This window comes from Topomyia yanbarensis, chromosome 2 (genome assembly GCF_030247195.1).
Source record: "Topomyia yanbarensis strain Yona2022 chromosome 2, ASM3024719v1, whole genome shotgun sequence".
Taxonomy (NCBI): Eukaryota; Metazoa; Arthropoda; class Insecta; order Diptera; family Culicidae; genus Topomyia; species Topomyia yanbarensis.
Window position 1 is genome coordinate 333,140,651 of NC_080671.1, and position 17,570 is coordinate 333,158,220.

The window sequence follows — 17,570 nt, forward strand, 5'->3', positions numbered from 1 at the left end:
GTGGAATTAAGCGTAAGGTGCGAGCGTACGGTTATGGTATTGAAGTTGAATGAAATAAATATGCCAATAGCTTACTAATAAGTTATATTTTATTATCTGAATGTTTGAAAAGGATCGGTCCACCACAGCGTTTTCTCCGTGATCCAATTTGATTATTTTACCGAAAATTCCCTGTTGAAGCGCCGATTGTAAACCACATAGATTCGTGAAGATGTCTGCTTGGAATACGGTATAGTATATACCAAGCGAATGAGATTGGTCTTATCTCATTTCACGACAAAAGACACCAGAACCGCCTCGGCCCTTCAACAAAGAATAGACAGTGTAATAAACCACGCATTCTTCAAGTTGTCGCTACATACAACCAGACAGCCATTCTTCGCGAGGAAGAATTCGACTAACATTGAACACTGTTTGTCTACACGGAATAAAACATCAACAAAACAGCTGTTATATCCAACTTAATGAAAAATTGTGTACTTCAATCGATGGAAAGTGAGAGGGAAAGCTCTCTCATGCTTTCTTAATTGGCACAACTACTGCTTGATGGAGCATTTGCAAAGATTTTGACAACATCACGCCTAAATGGGAAGTCTTGCCAAATCCAACGAATGCAGTTCAATTTAAGATTGTCAAATAACAGCAGAACATCTTCTCACAGTCACATCTATTCAACTATTTGACTGAAGGAAAGATAATTAGTTTACCCTATTCTTTTCGAAATCATGCTAAAACACCTATACGTATCTTCAACGTCAACATTCTCTAGTAGCATTCGAGAAACATAAATTGAATTGAGTCCATTATTGAACTTTGATAGAAAATTGCTTCAAATATTGTAACACGAAAGCGTTTCTTAAAGCCCTGGATTTTTCTCGTTTTATCTCAAGCCAGTTATTTTTTAAAGTAGGCACTAAAACGAGTCACTGAATCGATCAAAAGAGTCGATTCTTTTTAGTGAGGTGATTGGTTACGGTTCACTCTCCAAACTGAATCGGTTTGCCCATCCCTAAGCAGATGTTGGTTGCTAAGCATTGCGTGTATCCAGTTCGTGATATATAAAGGTACTCCATGACCTCGTGCAGCTTCCAAAATGGATTCGAAAGACACGTCGTCAAAAGCACCTTCAATATCAATAATATATACTTGTTTGCTTTTGCAAAAAAAGCCAACAACATTGTGTGACAGGGTGGTAGTAGACTTATCCTGCTGATATGCATGTTGCATTGCATGCAGCGGGCGCTCGCCCAAGTTAACATCCTAAATGTAGTGTTCGATTAAACGTTCCACTGATTTGAGAAGGAAGGAGGTCAGACTGATCGGTCTAAAGCCCTTTGCCTCCTTCTTATTCTCTTTTAAGTAGAACTGGAATGATCCCATCTTTTCCCGGAGATTTATATGGAGTGAAACTTTCACTTGTCCATTTGATCGTTTCGGTTGTCACAATCATACGAACAAGTCCGACTCGAGGAAGACCGCCCGGCGTCCCAATACATGATGCATCCGTCCGAATCTGTAATCCTGGCCGTTGATTCCCGATGCCGAAAACTGAAAGGCTATATCTCCCCCCTGTCAGCCTTATCCACCCTCTCTCCCATGTCTCAGATGTAGGACTTCACCCCCTTCTTCTTCTTGAATATCTTCCCAAAACTTATGTGCCTTTCTATCTTCTAGTTTTAGTTGATCAATATTTAATCTCGTTAGGAAATGCCTAACAGTACCACTACTTTAAAATAGCCCTTATTAATCCCCCAAATCTTAATATAATTGAACCACTCCCTCTAGTCATTCCTAGTTAATAAGTTTGTAAAATGTTCCGCTTAGTTAATAATTAATTGCTCCAACAATCTCCGTTCTAAAAATCATAAAGTGCATTACTATACAATGAACACACAAAATAATCAGTCCCCCTAATCTTACGAATATTATATTATCACCTATTGTATATGTATAAGTTAGCTGTCCTTTTTTATATAAATATATAAAAACAAAATAATATTGAAATGTGTAACCCCCTAGTTTTAAGAAATTCAAAATGCAACCCAAAGAAAAAAATGGCACCTAAGCTAACGGAAACGTGCCTTATCAAATGAACGAATTGAAAAAAAATTATAAGAACAAATGCTCAAAAATCAGAACTACCTCAAAAGAGCCCTAGAGCAGTCGTGTGTGTCGAAAAAGACTAAAGAGTACTACATCTTCGTCAGACGAGTAAACACCATAACTGCCCTTTTATGCAATTCTGACGCTAGCGCCAATAGCAATATTTTTCAGGAAACCAATTTTTGTGTTTCGTGATGTTTTCAAAAGCACGAATAATGTTTCAACTATCTGTTCTGTGCAAAATGTGTACAATCCATCGTAGATAATAGCCAATTGCTTAAATTTTGCTTTTTTTTTTTCAAAAACCTTGTAAATTTTAGCTAATGTCACTTTTGCAAAAAAATTGCGATTTCATTTCACTGTTTTTATGCAATTCTGACGTACCTATACAAACCAATAGTACCGGGTAAAACGTGTCGTATATTATCAACCGTTTCAACTGAATTATCTGCAAATGATTATGAATTCATTCAAGTTTACGAGGCTATATGTGGTGGTCTGGTCAGATGGTCGGTTGTGGATCTATACGGATGTTCCGTGGGTTATGTCCGAAGGCCATTCAGCACATTTTTATTAATTTTCCAGAGTTTTGCTGCAAGTCAGGCATTATTATAAAATGTATTGTATATTTTATCCTACATTTGAACACTATGACTTCATTTTGGTATCATGTAGGCCTTTTCAGGCAACGTGGAAGCGGTTCTGGGCTGGAAGTCCTACTGAATTCGGAATGCGCTACCCATGTTTGTGAAACATTTATACTTGAAGATACCTGCCATGCGGCACATTAACGATGATCTTCAGACATGTAAAGTCATCCGGAAACACGGAGAAACTTTACAACACATTCGGACATTTGGATACAGTGTTCCACTTAACGACTGATCCCGGTAATTCCGGTTTCCCGCTTCTTTGGTATTTTTTTTAGTGAATATTCCTGTTACACGGCACATCAAAATACATCATATAGGTTGTCTAAAAACTATTCAAGCACATTGGAAGTCTTCCTAGTATACGGTTATTCTGGAGTTGGTCTTAATCTGATTGCATTTTTAGTAGATCAAGCGTGTCGAATAACAGGTGTATTCAGGTACGTTTCACAGGTATGGGTTACTCATTTTTAATCCACAAAGTCTCTCAGATGGTTTCAAAATTAATTTAGAGCCTTTATATATACAATTTATTAATGTTCATGTTATATTAATACCAGTTTTCATGCTATACTTTCAAAAATTAATGAAACTGGCTTAACATTGCCTCGGACTGACCCCATGAAATTTTCATATAAATTTGAAGCCGCATATGTGAACAGTTCAACTCATGGTTTATGAGATTGAATAAATTCTATTTCTTTTGCAGGTGTTAGTTGGAATTGGTTTTGAAATTAATTGGTTGGGTACCAATCGCGCACTAAAATGATGAAATATAGAACAACAGCGGTCAAGGTTTTGAACAAAAGTTATCACCAAGATACATTCGTACATTATTGTGGTATGAAAAATCCATGTTGAAAAAGACTAAGCCTGCTGCTTTAAAGAAGCATTCGAGCTTGCACAGGAGACTTCTTTATAAAATATAAATGGTTAAAAAAATTTATCGTACTAAAAACTAATTTGAATACCACCCTAACCTAATTATAACACCACTCTAGCCATTTACATCACAAAATGGTGCTTATCTCGCTTCAAACATTACTTATGATACAACAGCTTAAGAATAAATTGTTTTACCTTGTTAAATATACCTTCAATACTGTATTGCACCGGTACGTCACTTTGGTAAAAAATGGCGTTTACGTCACTTTGTTTTTCTCGTTTTAAAAGGCCATTTTGCATAATTTTTTAAAGAAATACTTGGATTTTTGTGGAGAACTCAGAAATATGAAAAAATTAAATTTGACCAAAGTGGCGCTCACGTCACATTTGCATTCAAGAGCAGATTAGCAGTTCTATTCGAATTGACATGTAAACCTTTCGATTTCGAAAGTAACTTATTTAATCTACTAGTCTCGTTGAGACTTGAAGCATTTGTGCAGAGGCATTTCATGTTCCAACTACTTCGCTCAGGGGATCTGCTTTGCCAGCCAATTTAAATGTCTCCGGCTCGTCCCTGCGTGAGCGATTCCAAGCTCCTCGACATAACTTTTTGCGTCGAACAAGTTCGCTATTCCATCGTAGGGTTCCTCTAGGAGCTCGCATAACTCGAAGCGAACAAGCCTCTTGGTATGCTACTACTATGAGTGAGTTTGTTTTATTGACTCCCTCATTCGTCATTTGGAGATTCAATCGTCGGAAGATATCCATATAACCTAGTCGTTAAGCTCTCTTCATAGAGGTCTCAAATCGCTCGCTCATGCGTAATACCGTCAGAGCAGAGAGCTACATCTGACACCTCTTCTCTGCTAGCTCGTGTAATTGTTGGGCGATTTCCTACACACTAAGAGAATATTACGGAATTCGGTAATTTTTTACCGAACTTTCAACAGCTGAACGTTCGGTACTTACTTCGGTAAATGAGTTATTTACAGAACATTCGGTAATGGAGTTTTCTACTCATCTGTCAAAAACTACCAACTAGTTCGGTAACTTCAGTAAAAAAAGCTACCGAATTTCTTTGGTAATTCCAGAAAATAGCTGCCGGATTTTTTCGGTACTTTAAAATTTCATTTAGAATTAAAATCGTATAAATTTAAAGGTGTTTCGGATTTGTATTTAGCATTAATTACTATATTTGATATTCTCTCTTTTGTATTTCTCTATAATTTGGACAGAATTCATGATATTAAAATTATTAAACAAAAGTAACTCATGCAGTTATTGCGTGCATATATGCTATGTTCAAGTTGTTAATGTTAAGAATGTTAAGACACGAAGAATCGATTAAAATAACAGAAAAACTTGTTTTTTTTTGCTTATGGATGATGTGCTGGTACGATTCAGATTCATATTCCGAGCTCCCGGAAATCAAAATATATTATCGCGGCCTAGAAAAAAGACAGATAGAATCAATAAATCGGTATTTACGAAAACATTGGATGAACCGATTATTCGGTTTATTCAGCTGTTTCACTTCCGGTATCCATCCAATATTAAATCGCGGTCACTAGCACTGAATAACAAAAACGAACGTAATCTACAACACAATTTTCAACCTTACAAATGGCCTCGGTTTGATAGTTCATTTTCATGGATTCACCAAATTTCGGTAATGAAACGTTAGTTTTACAATACGTCCGGTAATATTTTACCGCATTCAGGAATAATCCGACTTTACCGTGTGCATTGCACTTTTATTCACAGAATTTGGTAAAAGAGATTGTATCTAACAGACTGTTCAGTAATTTTTTACGGAACTTTTGTAAAATAAGTCATGGTTACCGAAAAATCTGCTATTTTTTATATTTACAGAAATATTACTTCAAAAAATTTACCGAACAACGAAATCAAATCTAAGTGTGTACATTAAGTGTTTGTAGATTTATACTTCTTAAGTATTCCATCAATTCGGTCAAGTTGCTATCTGAGCTGCCTCAAATTATGTGGTGGCGGTGGGCATTTGCATCACTGCTGATTATGAGTGGAAACCCATTTCTTCCTTAGTACGATACCTTTTGAAATCATCAGAAAGTGTTTTGTTTATTTTCAACTACTATGATCAATGAGTGACGGTTCGTGCGAAATTTCTTCTCAAAGTGAATTTTGTCAGTTGTTTTTTACGCCCTAGTCAGAAGTTATTCGTAGTCAAAATCTTGAGCCAACCGAGAAAATCTAACTTTTTTGGAAATACTGCTGTTTTTTTCTAAATGAAATGCAACGCTCCCAGTTTGTCAGATTATTCTCCGCATATTTTTTGCTATGGGAATAACCAGTTAGTCGAGAAGTAAACAAAGACAGGTTCTCATTTGCAGGTTCGTTGATTAGAAATGATATGGTAAACAACTTGGCCAGATTGAATTTCTCAATAATGGTAGACTTACTTAAGGGGTTACACCATCGTAAAGCACGAAACATAGACATATTTCGGAAATTTTTCTTGAGGAATTAGAAAGTGAAATCTAGTGAAGTGGGGTTTTTAATGCTAATTGTGCTGTACCAGAATAAAGTTTTCAAATAAGGGGGTGGGCGTGGCGTAGTTGGTAAATCGATTGCCTTGTACGCAGCGCACCTGGGTTCGAGTCCCGATCCCGCACATCGGGTTAGAAATTTTTCATAAGAGATTTTTCTAACCCGAAGAGGCGAATGATCTTAAGGTTAAAACCTCTATAATCGAAATAAAAAAAAAAGTTTTCAAATAATTTCATCTCAACATGACGACAGTGCAGCATTTTCCAATCGGCGTTTTTTTTGCGGCGCGGTTCACGACCGAAAATCTACCTCTCGTCATTTTTTGACTTATAACCAAAAACCAAAGTTCTTTCGATACCTTGGAACGATAGCAAGCGACGTACATCTCGATATTTTGATAAAAAAAAATGCTTAATAAAAAACATGCAATACGTGCGTCGCTGAAGAAAGCTATTTTGAATTACAAGCACGTTACTTTAGTAAAACTGTGGTATAAGAAATTCATGACGTACTACGTACTACTACCAATGGTTCGAAACTCAAGTATTAAGATTTGGAACGGCAAGTTTTTTTTTGCGAAAAACTCCAGTAGTACATACAACAACTAAAATAATAGCATTTATTCTAAAAGGAACAATGAGAGTGCAGAGAACTAGTTTGAAAGTATGATCGAGGTTCTTAAACCTCAAAACCATCCAAATCAAGTGTGGGTCCTCCAAAATCCTAGGACTCTTGGTCCTAGCCCAGTACATATTTCAAGTTCTAAGCCAACCCACGAACTAAAAAATTGATTTCAACAGATTTACACACATTTTTAGCTGTCTGTCTTGCTAACGGGGTGTGGAAAACCAATTCATATGTCTGTCTCGTATATATAAAGCAGGGCTCGTTTGACAGCACGGTATTTTGATCTATACTCACGCCGTTTGGCAACATTGCAAACTACAAACGCACCTTCGCTGCGCCTATACACTAATGGGAGCATTCATTTTCGTAATCTAGATCACATTCCTGCATTGAAAAGTGACTACTTCTGGTATACATGTTCTGAGTTCGGATCAATAAAAGTAAATGTTGTCAAGTACCGTAGGTGAGCGGACTGACTAGCATCGGTCGATCGTTGTTGATCGGGCAGAAGGGAATGCAAACGTGTTGAAATACTATCTTACAGCCACATGTGGGATGGGGTATTCTCCAAGCTCCAACGGGAAGGAGTGGAGTACGTGTCGGAAACTGGAAAATGTTAAATTGTGCGGAATAATGGTGCTGATCTGATGTCACGCTCTACTAGTCTACCTGTAGGCAAAGCAAGCGTACTGGGATTGGAAAAGTACTGATCCTTATGCCATCTAGTGCACTTGAGGACGTGATATTTCAATCAACCAAAGAATGCTAAAGGAGCAGAATGCGCTCCCCCTGCTAAGTTCCTTTGTCTGAGTAGGAAGTTATAACTGATCGTTCCGAAGGATTGGTGATTTATGATCAAGAAGAAGCTGATTGGCATGCCAGAAGCTGCCGTTGCGTCGGTTTAATCTGGCAGAACGATGAATTGAGTGCTTTGCGCGTCTCACTCAGTTAGGAATGCAAACTTTCGTCTGAGGTGTGCCCCATTTCCTCATACAACTGCCTGAGGCCGCAAACTTTTCTCTGATCATTTAAGTACCCGTGCCAGGTATGCAATGAATATTAATGATCTCGGCGAAACTATTCCATCACAACACGACTCCGATTATTTCGCTGCTTACCGTATAGAGCTATGGGTCCGATTACAATTTATTCCAAAATGCCGTTTCAACCTTAAATAGATTGCTTTCAAATAGTAGCCTTAATAGTTATGTGTGCTGTGTTTGGTTTTTAAGTTTGGGTTTTCTTTTCTACTAACCTCTCGCCCCCCAACGGAAAACTGTAGACACCAAGAAGCCCGGATATTTTCGAAATATCACCTCGTCCGTTCTCGGTGACACCCCAGCCCAACTCGGGTTTCCAGTATTCGCGTGGATCGCTGAGGAATGAGTATTTCGGCGGTGGGATTCCTAGCTCGAACAGAAACTTCCCTAGCAGCAGCAGCAGCAGCTCCGGTATCAGCAGTAGCGGCAGTAGTCACAGTTATCGCCAGACGCAGAGAAAAAGTCCATTCAGCAGTAGTGCCACCGGGACCAGCTTGACTAATGTTGAACCGTTATCGACCGAAGGACCACAGGTGAGTTGGAGAACTTTATTTTTCTTATTGCGTTCATTTGACTCTGCTTTAGCTGTAGAACCTGTTTTGTGCAGTAATAGTTTTGCTTGATATTACATGCGGAGCGCGGTGATGTGTGTGATTAAAAAAAATGTGTTAGCTAGTTTGAATATAGTAATTTCGAAAGGTCATAAACGGAGAGAAGTAGGTATATGAATCACTGATTACTGTGCATCGTTTTCATATCATCATTGAAGTGTAAAACTTATGGGATGTTATTGCTTATTTAAAGATTGTTTCAGCTCGAATCTGGGCCTGATTTAGGCCTATCTTAGGATTCGATTGGTGGACCGTAAATTATGGGTGGTTAATGTTAGGAACCTAGCCGTAATGATGTCCAAGATATTAATATACAAGCATTTAAACCGAAACATACGAAACGTGCCCAAATTTTAAAACCTTGGAACCATATTATTTGTGTGTTAAATATGTTAACCATCCTACCATGCAGATTGGTTGCCACGGTGTCTTTGTCGAACAACTTTATTCAAAAAAATTCGGCATTCGTAAAACTTCGGGATATGAAACAATGGACTTTTCCTTTTCATTTGAAAGTAAAATTAAAATATTCTGTCGGGGGGTCTAGAACAACTTTTTATTTTAAAGTTTTTTGATTGAAAACTTAAGTTTTTTAATGAAATTAATTCGCATTTTTGCTACTAATTGGTACTATAGACATTAAAAAAATACTAAAAGTGAGAATCTGATGAACAATTTCATTGTCTACAACTTCGTAGAATGCTATAAATCAATTTAAAATCACCCGAGAAAGTTATTAAAATTTTATCAGTTTTTAGGTGTGTGCTGGGCCTATGGGTTAAGAAGTCGATTAACAATGACTTACAAAAAAAATGTTGGGTTTAAATGAACAGTAAATTCAGATAAATTGCAGTCTATACAAAGTCCCATTCTCAGCAGAAAAAATATATTTTCAGATTCCTCCGGGTCTTGGGCGAAAATGACACATTATGAACAAGGAGGTGTGGAAAGGTGTTTTCCAAATTTATTAGATGATCTCATATCTTTTCAAGATGTTGATTAATGTCACTGATTTTAGCATGCCTTTTTCATTTATTTTCTCGCTTTAGGAGATAGTTAATGTAAACTAGAATGACCATTCTTCCTGATCCTAACCTGCCTGGTAAAATACAATTACCTCAAATTCAAAGCTTTATATTTGAATGAACTAATGTAAACAGTTCGAGTCATTGTAATAAACGACGGTTTTTATTGCAATTTTGGGTTTAGAATCCTGTTTGTTCTTACCAACATTAAAATAAAGATGATTGAAAGAGAAAAAAGCTCTTCGAGTTTTGGATCCATGTTTGTTATCGTTTGGGGTAGATTCATTTTATCAGAATTTATAGATGCAGAGTTTTGCTTGTCCTCAAATTTTATTTCCAAATCGAACAAACTTCCAACAATCTTAGAAAAAAGAACAAAACCAAATTTCATAATTTCCTTTAAGAAGAAATTTCGGAGTCGTTACTCGTTGAATACGGATCACAAAAGAAAACGAACAAGAAAATATCAGTCTGGACCATACATCCAGTAAATTCTCAAAGTAATACAAGTCTGCTTATGGAAGATTTCCCTCATAATATGGGATAAGAGCAAAGACAACATATCAAGAAGACAGAGTTGCCAGTTCAGTTCTTAATCTGGAGACATTAACAGCAACACGTCTTTCGGGTAAAGGTGACTCTTTCTATATCTACTTTTATATTGAGATCGCTATCTTCGTACAATAGACAAAACCTTTATTTCTCATTTACTATTGCGATTTCTGTTCAATGTACAGCGATTCCCAAAAGTTAACAAACTTGAACATAAATCTCATCGAATTATTTTTCTCTCATTCATGAAACTGTCAATCAGCATTATCAATCGAAATAAAATCAAATGACTGAATATCTAATCGAGTTTGATCAAATATAAAGTTAAAATTTAGGCCAAATATATCCCACAAGATGCTATCGAGCAAAAAGGTTGATTCAAGATTACATCAAGCATACTCCAAAATGAGTGAAGAAATAAAAAAGAAGAAACAAATATATCTGTGACAGAAAAAACGGTTTCATTTTGCTGCATTACAAAATTTATCTGCTCTTCTCTATATCTTCTTGCTCCTAAAATATCATTGGTGCGCATAAAACGGTGGAGTCTGGAATTATATTTTTCCGCTTAAAGGTGGGACTTTGCTAGCATTCAGGTTCTTCTGAGCACACTGTTAAAATAAGGCAATCCATTCTTTTACAAATGAAAATGATTTTGGAATAAAGCTTCTTTACCAATAGGCCCCGTGCGAATCTAGAAACTTTAATAAAAATTTAATAGCTTTCTCTGGAGATTTTAGATCGCGATGTAGTTTTCTACAAAGTTGTACACAATGAAATTGTCCATCAGATTCTCACTTTTGGTAATATTTGAATGTCTAAAGTACTACCTAGAGGCAAAAATGTGAAACAGTTTCATTGAAAAACCAAAGTTTTCAAACAAAAAAACTTTAAAATAAAAAGTTGTTCTTGAGCCCCCGACAGGATATTTTAATTTTACTTTCAAATGAAAGAGAAAAGCCGATTCTATCACATGCTGAAGTTTTGGCGATGCCGATTTTTTTCGAATAAAATTGTTCTACCAAACACACCGTGTTGCATGATTTAGGTAGCACAGTGGGACAGAATGGTGCTTTCGAAGCTCAGTACTTCTAGCGTCCTGTGTATGTATCGTGGAGGATTAGTACCTTCAGAAAAGTATCTAGGATAGTAATGAGCATTATTTTAACAACTTTAGTTATTATCTAGATGATTAGAAAGTGATCTAGATAATTCCAAATTTTGACAGAGGTAAGTATAAAACATTCTTTAGTAAAATTATTTATTTTGATATTTTTAATATATGTACCAAAGACGCTCATACTCTATAGCCTACATGACTTTAAAATTATCGAGAAAATTAATTTTAACTATTTTTATGAAAAACACTCTGATTTTTTTAAATCTTCGAAAGTATACAATAACAGAAATGTGAGAAATGTTATCATAACTTTTTATATTTTATTTTTTTTTAATTACTGCGTAGGGAAAGTTATGAAAATTTAGAGCCATAGTACTTAAGTGATAGCAAGGATGTGAAATGTACAAATCGAAAAACTAGAAGTGGCAGGTTCATTAGAAACAGGCTTTAAATCTTACTGGCTAATCTTTTGCCTTCTGTTGGTAGGAGTCGAGCTTAGGCAGCATAACTACGAATCACTCAAGTCTATCACCATGTCTCCAGGTAAAGACAGACTTATCCCTCCTTACCGTGAGAACCGACTTTCGTAATGCGGAATTCAAAAACTGGCTATTTATCTTAGAAGCTCATCATTTTTAGCTAAGCAAAGAGTTTGTAGATAAAAGGCCTCACCTTGGCACACTTTTTTCTCTTCGTGTTTAAAAAGTTCAAGGTCTCTACTAGTCACAAGCAAAACTTAAGCTGCCCCCATCTGCTGCTTCGCGGAATATTAAAAATTTTGTGGGTCATATTTTTTAATACTTTTGAAGATAACATTTATCACTCTTTGCAACGTTTTACTACTGTACATTTTAGAGGATTTAGAAGTAAAAAATATCCCAGGATTTTTTTTTTCGTGAAAAAATATGTGCAAGGTCATGGGTGCGTTTCAACTTCGTCTGATCAGAAACCGACACTAACACATTGCTGGAATAGATTAGCGCCGAGATTAGATTGGATTCCGGCAATAAGTTAGTGTCGATTTCTGATGAGACAAAGTCGAAACGCACCCATGACTTTAGTAAGTTAGGATTTGTGCTTTTCACGTACAAAGAGTGGTTTCACCAAAAATTTTCGCCTTTGGGAGAAAGATTGGCGTTTACCCAATTTTTCATCTTGAGAAAGAAATATAGCATAATGTTAAAATTCATTTATACGAGTATTTTTTAAATGTCTTGTATCGACATCTACATAGGTTATAGAGTATAAATATCTTTCGTACCTATATTAAAAATGAACAGCTTCACTGAAAAAAGTTTTTTGATAGGACTCCCCTGACAAAAGATAGCACTGATCTAATATCATTTTATATTTATCTAGATGAAAACCTAAGTTGTCAAAATTATGCTTATTTCCATCCAAGATATTTTGTTGAAGACACTCATCCTCCAGGATAGATACCCAGGGCGCTAGTGATTTTAAGTGTCGAAAGTACCATTATGCCCCACTGTGGGTAGGTGTTAGCTCTATTAGCGTCTCATTTCATATGCACAAAAAGTTTTGTCCCGAGGTCATTAGCCCGACCTTAAGGGGAAAGTCTAATAGACGCCGTTTTTAAAAGGTTGCAATAGAAAACGCTTTATACATCCAAAAATCTTTAGTCCTAAAAAATCAAGTTATTCAGGAAAATTCTCATTACAAGTATCCTTAAAACTCTACGAGTATCCTAGATTCAATTATGTTGAAAATCACAAATCACGTATCATATATTCGATACAGTGTTGTAGATGATCATGGAAAGAGACAGAAAGAATGTTTTCTGCTCGATTCGACGTCAATGTCCAACTTTATTTCGGAGCAATTAGCGACGGGTGACCTCAATCGTGGTACCAAGGTGGGCATTTCGGTCGCAGAATTCACCACCATCGCATCGTAAACTCATCGAAACATGAGCTTCTCATCCTGAAAAAGTCGTCTGCAGAGCTACAGACCATTTCGGCGCATACGTTGGCATGGTAATGCACGCATGTTGGATTAGCACATCCACAGTTTTTTTGCCCCTTCTGGGCACTTCACATCGGTAGGAAGATCATGCTAGATAACAGTCATCCGTGAGTAGTTGAAACAACATGCGGATGGGCAGTCGTTGGTTCCGCTCCCAGAATTTGTTTATTTGTTGTATCTACATCTACAGACTCCCGGACAGACCTGATCTATGCAAAAAAAGTGGGAAGAAGGGACACATTGCTGGAGACTGAAAAAAACAATCGAAGTGCTCGTTCTGCATAAATCAAGGTGGAAAGGACCACAGGACGGGAGGCTTCTTATGCCCCGAGTACAAAAAGGCGAAGGCAGGCTAATGATGATGGAGATAACCCAGCTTAATCACAATGATTGCGACATTGCACAGTAACTGTTGTGGCAGCTAACAACAGAAATGAAATGCGACGTTGCCATTATTGCAGACCCGTATCGTGTTCCTTCCGATAACGGTAACTGGTTGGTGGATATTGCAGGTATGTCGGCAATCAAAGTGATGGGTGGTTTCCTAGTCTAAGAAGTGGGGGATAGCACACACGAATGCTTTGTGATCGCCAGCATCAGTGGCGTATTCGTATGTTGCTGTTACGCTCCCCCACGATGGACACACTAACAATTGGATACTGGACACACTAACCGACTCGTTAGTCGGACGGACGTTGTTACAGCAGGAGATGTTAACGCTTGGGTCGTGGAGTAGGGTATCAGGCTGACCAAGGTTACAGCGTGTTGGAAGCTCTGGCGAAGCTGGATGTAAGGCTGTGCAATGAAGGTTCCGCTAGCACATTCCGTAAAAACAGTTGAGAATCCATCATCGACGAAACATTCTGCAAAGGCTCGCTGATGGATAACCTGAACTGTTGAGTTAGCGAGCAGTCAACACATAGCGATTACCAAGCGATCCACTGCACCATTGGTCGGCGGAAATGTACAGTAACGGGGAGTGAGGCGAGCGAAAAAGGGAAAATAAAGGACTTTTTCAAGGACATTTTTGTGGAAGCACTTCGTGCTGGCAGCTTCGCTCCAATTCCGAGTGCTGATGAGCTGTCGGAAATATTAGCGAGAGCGTGTGACGTAACAATGCCGAGGAAAATGGAGCCGTGGAACCACTGGCATTCTCCGTACTACCTGCCTGAAAGTCAGAAGACGCGTCCAGAGCAAGATCTGAGGCAGTCAGAGAAGATTGTTAGGTGACCTTCCGGGCCGATAGCGCCGCTTTTAAACGCGAGATAGTGCTTAGTAAGTCTACCTGCTACAATGAGCTGTGCATAGAAGCAGACGCTAACCCCTGGGGCAACGCTTACCGTGTAGTAATAATCAAGATGAAGGGTCCAACGACGCTAGCTGAAATGCGCACAGACAAATGTAAAATTACCGCGGAGGGCCTTTTCCTGAAGCACGACCTAACCGTATGGCCGCCTACACCGTACGTTGATGATGACAGGGGAAACACTGCTGACAATCGAGCACGACGAACTCCTTATAGTGGCAAACGGGCTGAAAGCGAAAATAGCTCCCGGTCCGGACGGTATCCCCAACGTTGCGCTGATAACCACAATCCTGGTGTTTCCGAACATGTTCAGGATAGTTCTACAGAAATGCCTGTACGAAGACTATTTCCCGGATCCAGAAGCTGATGTTGCTGCCAAAACCAGTGAAGCCACCAGACGATCGAGCATCGGCCTATATGCCTGCAGGACACTCTTGGTAAACTTCTAGTAAGGGTCATCCTCAACAGGCTGACAAACTACGCTGAAAGTGAGAACGGACTATCGCAAAGACAGTTCGGATTCCGGTAAGGGATCTCGAAGGTGGACGTCATCTGCATAGTCACAGCGAGTGCGGAGAAAGCATTACAGCAAAAGAGAAGGAGCAATCGCTACTGCGCCGTAGTTACGGTCAACGTGAAGAACGCGTTCAACAACGACAGCTAGGTGTCTATCGCTGTAGCGCTGCACAGAATGCGGGTCCCGGACTATTTTTGAGATGTAACCCAGTACTGGTATACGAGATGAACAATGGGGCAGAGGTCGATTAGGGTCACGGTGGGAGTACCTCAAGGCTCCATACTTGGCCCAATGCTCTGTAATACAATGTACAACGGAGTCCTAACACTGTAAATGCCCAGAGAAGTCGAGATCGTTGGATTTGCAGACCACGTTGTCCTGACGATAACTGGCGAGACCATAGAGGAAGTGGAGATGTTGACGGTAGAGACAATAGGCATCATGGATGGCTGATGTTAAGTTGCAGCTGGCTCACTTCAAGACGGAGTTAGTGCTGGTCAGCAACCTGGCGGGTGTCTCATCCTCAATACTGAGGTATGGCGTACCGGCCTGGGCTGCTGCACTGAACTCAAAGCGGAACCGAATAAAGTTAACAAGACAGCTGAGGACGTGGCATGTACTAACAGAGGTATACACGAAATGCAAGGAGACTGGTCAGAGCGGACTCGTTAGCTATGTGGCAGCAAGAGTGGGACAACGCGTAGAAAGGTTGGTGGACCCACCGACTCATCCCAAATATGTCGGTGTGGGTGCACAAAAAGCATGGCGAGGTGAACTTCCATTTGACGCAGCTTTTGTCCTCGCACGGATGCTTCCGGAAGAACCTGCATCGGTTTGGACATGCTTCGTCACCCTTTTACCCAGAGTGTGTGAACGTGCAAGAGGCACCGGAATACGTGGTCTTCGAATGCCCTAGGTTCAAAGAAGTCCGAAGGGGTATGTCTGGCACACCAAGTTGACAATATTGTCGAAGGGATTGTCCACGACGAGAATATCTGGGATGCAGCCAACAGAGTTGTTACGAGTGTACTCTCCGAGCTGCAGAGGAAATAGCGAAGGGACCATCAAAGTAGCGCTATCGGCTTGAAAACCTCCGTGAAACCACAAATCGGGTTTTGGGAGAAAATCCGCGACTGGGGAACTCCGGCGGGGGGGGGGGGGTACAGACTAGGTCCACCGCCGGGGACCAGTTGAGTAGTACGCGACGTAGCACCGGATTCGGGCCGTCGGGGCGCCAGTGAACCGGACGTCAAGCATTACCAAAATCGCTGGACAGATCTCGTCTCCTTACCGGGTAGATCCACCGCCAGTGATTAGAGCGAGTAGACCGCGCCGAATAGCTAGTAGTTGGTCGCTGGGGAACCAGTGAACCGGAAGCTACGCTTCACCTGGAAACGCTGGATAGACCTCAGCACCTACTGGCTGGCCCATTGAGTAGACTGGGCCCACCGCCGAGGACTAGATCAGGACGATGCGGGATGTTAATTGGCTCACGGAAACGAACATCGGTATCGGGAGAAGTCTAACGCCATGGAATTCACAGTAGGGTACATTCGCCGTCGGGTACTTGGCAGATCTTGATAACGGGTGGGAGCTGAATGACTCACGGAAACAGGAGCTAAATGACTCATGGATTCAGCATCTAAACGGATCACGGGGAGGAGAGCTAAATTGTTACGTAATAGATGGAGACGAGAAGCAAGAGAAGAGTCAGGAGTTAAATCAAAGCTCAAAGGTCGAGCTATTTCATGAATGAAGTGAGGCATCGAGATAGAGCAGAAGAAAGAGGTGCGACGAAAGCACGAAGAACCCCCAAACGAAGTAATACCTTGATGTAGTTCCGTGGGAAAGAAGGGCGAAAAAAGAGTACGGAATGTTTATAGTGGTTAGGCACAAACGTGAGTCGTGAGACCCACACAGTGCCAATACACTACAGGCCAGGCTTTTGAAGCTGTTGAAACATTACTATAACAACAAAACACCCACTGACTTCTTGGTCCCAATGGTGGTTACACAAACTAGTTGCATTCAAGGATAGACAAAAATTAAGCTCTAATTACATTACTCGTCAAGTGAGAGTCAAATGTGGCGGAAATTTGGTTGAAAAATCGCTGAAGTCCGGTAACAGCGCTGAGGTGAATGTAGTTGGTTCTCCCGAAAAGTAGTCGAGAGTTATTAAATAGACCTTAAATGCGGGTTTGATGATTAAGGCGTTCGAAAATTGTTAAGTAATCTACTCTGGCAGACAGTTAGTTCCAGACGAATACGGTTCTAGAGCAGCACTTCCGGATGCTGAGAGATTCGAGGTATATAACCTGGGAGATATCGAAGAGCAATGATTATGGATCGGCGTTAGACAACCGTGATTCTGTGAACTTCGTTCTGTTAGTACGGATTGCAAACGGTAGTACAATATTCTAGCGTTGAGCGGATCAAGTATGAGTTTGAACGTTAGTGCCGAATCTAAAGTAACCCCAAGGTTCTTAAGGTAAGTTTTGAATTTCTCGAGCCGAACAAACGATAGTTCAACTGTATCGGATGATGCGCAAACGTCACCATTGAACAATTCATAAACATTTTGTTTAGGTCACACCTCTGGAACTGTCCGGATTACTTTAAAGA

General features: G+C 39.6%; 1 protein-coding gene across 3 annotated transcripts in view; it reads left to right on the plus strand.

Annotated features, from left to right (window-relative positions):
• Positions 1-17,570, plus strand: part of LOC131683952 (mucin-5AC) — a 297,456-nt gene that overhangs the window by 238,250 nt on the left and 41,636 nt on the right. For 2 of the 3 annotated variants that reach the window (XM_058966370.1, XM_058966371.1), the window contains exon 3: positions 8,077-8,367. The exons of the other annotated variant lie outside the window; for it this stretch is intronic. In XM_058966370.1, coding sequence (XP_058822353.1) covers positions 8,077-8,367 — 291 coding nt within the window. The remainder of the gene's footprint in view (positions 1-8,076; positions 8,368-17,570) is intronic. 3 annotated transcript variants of the gene reach the window in all.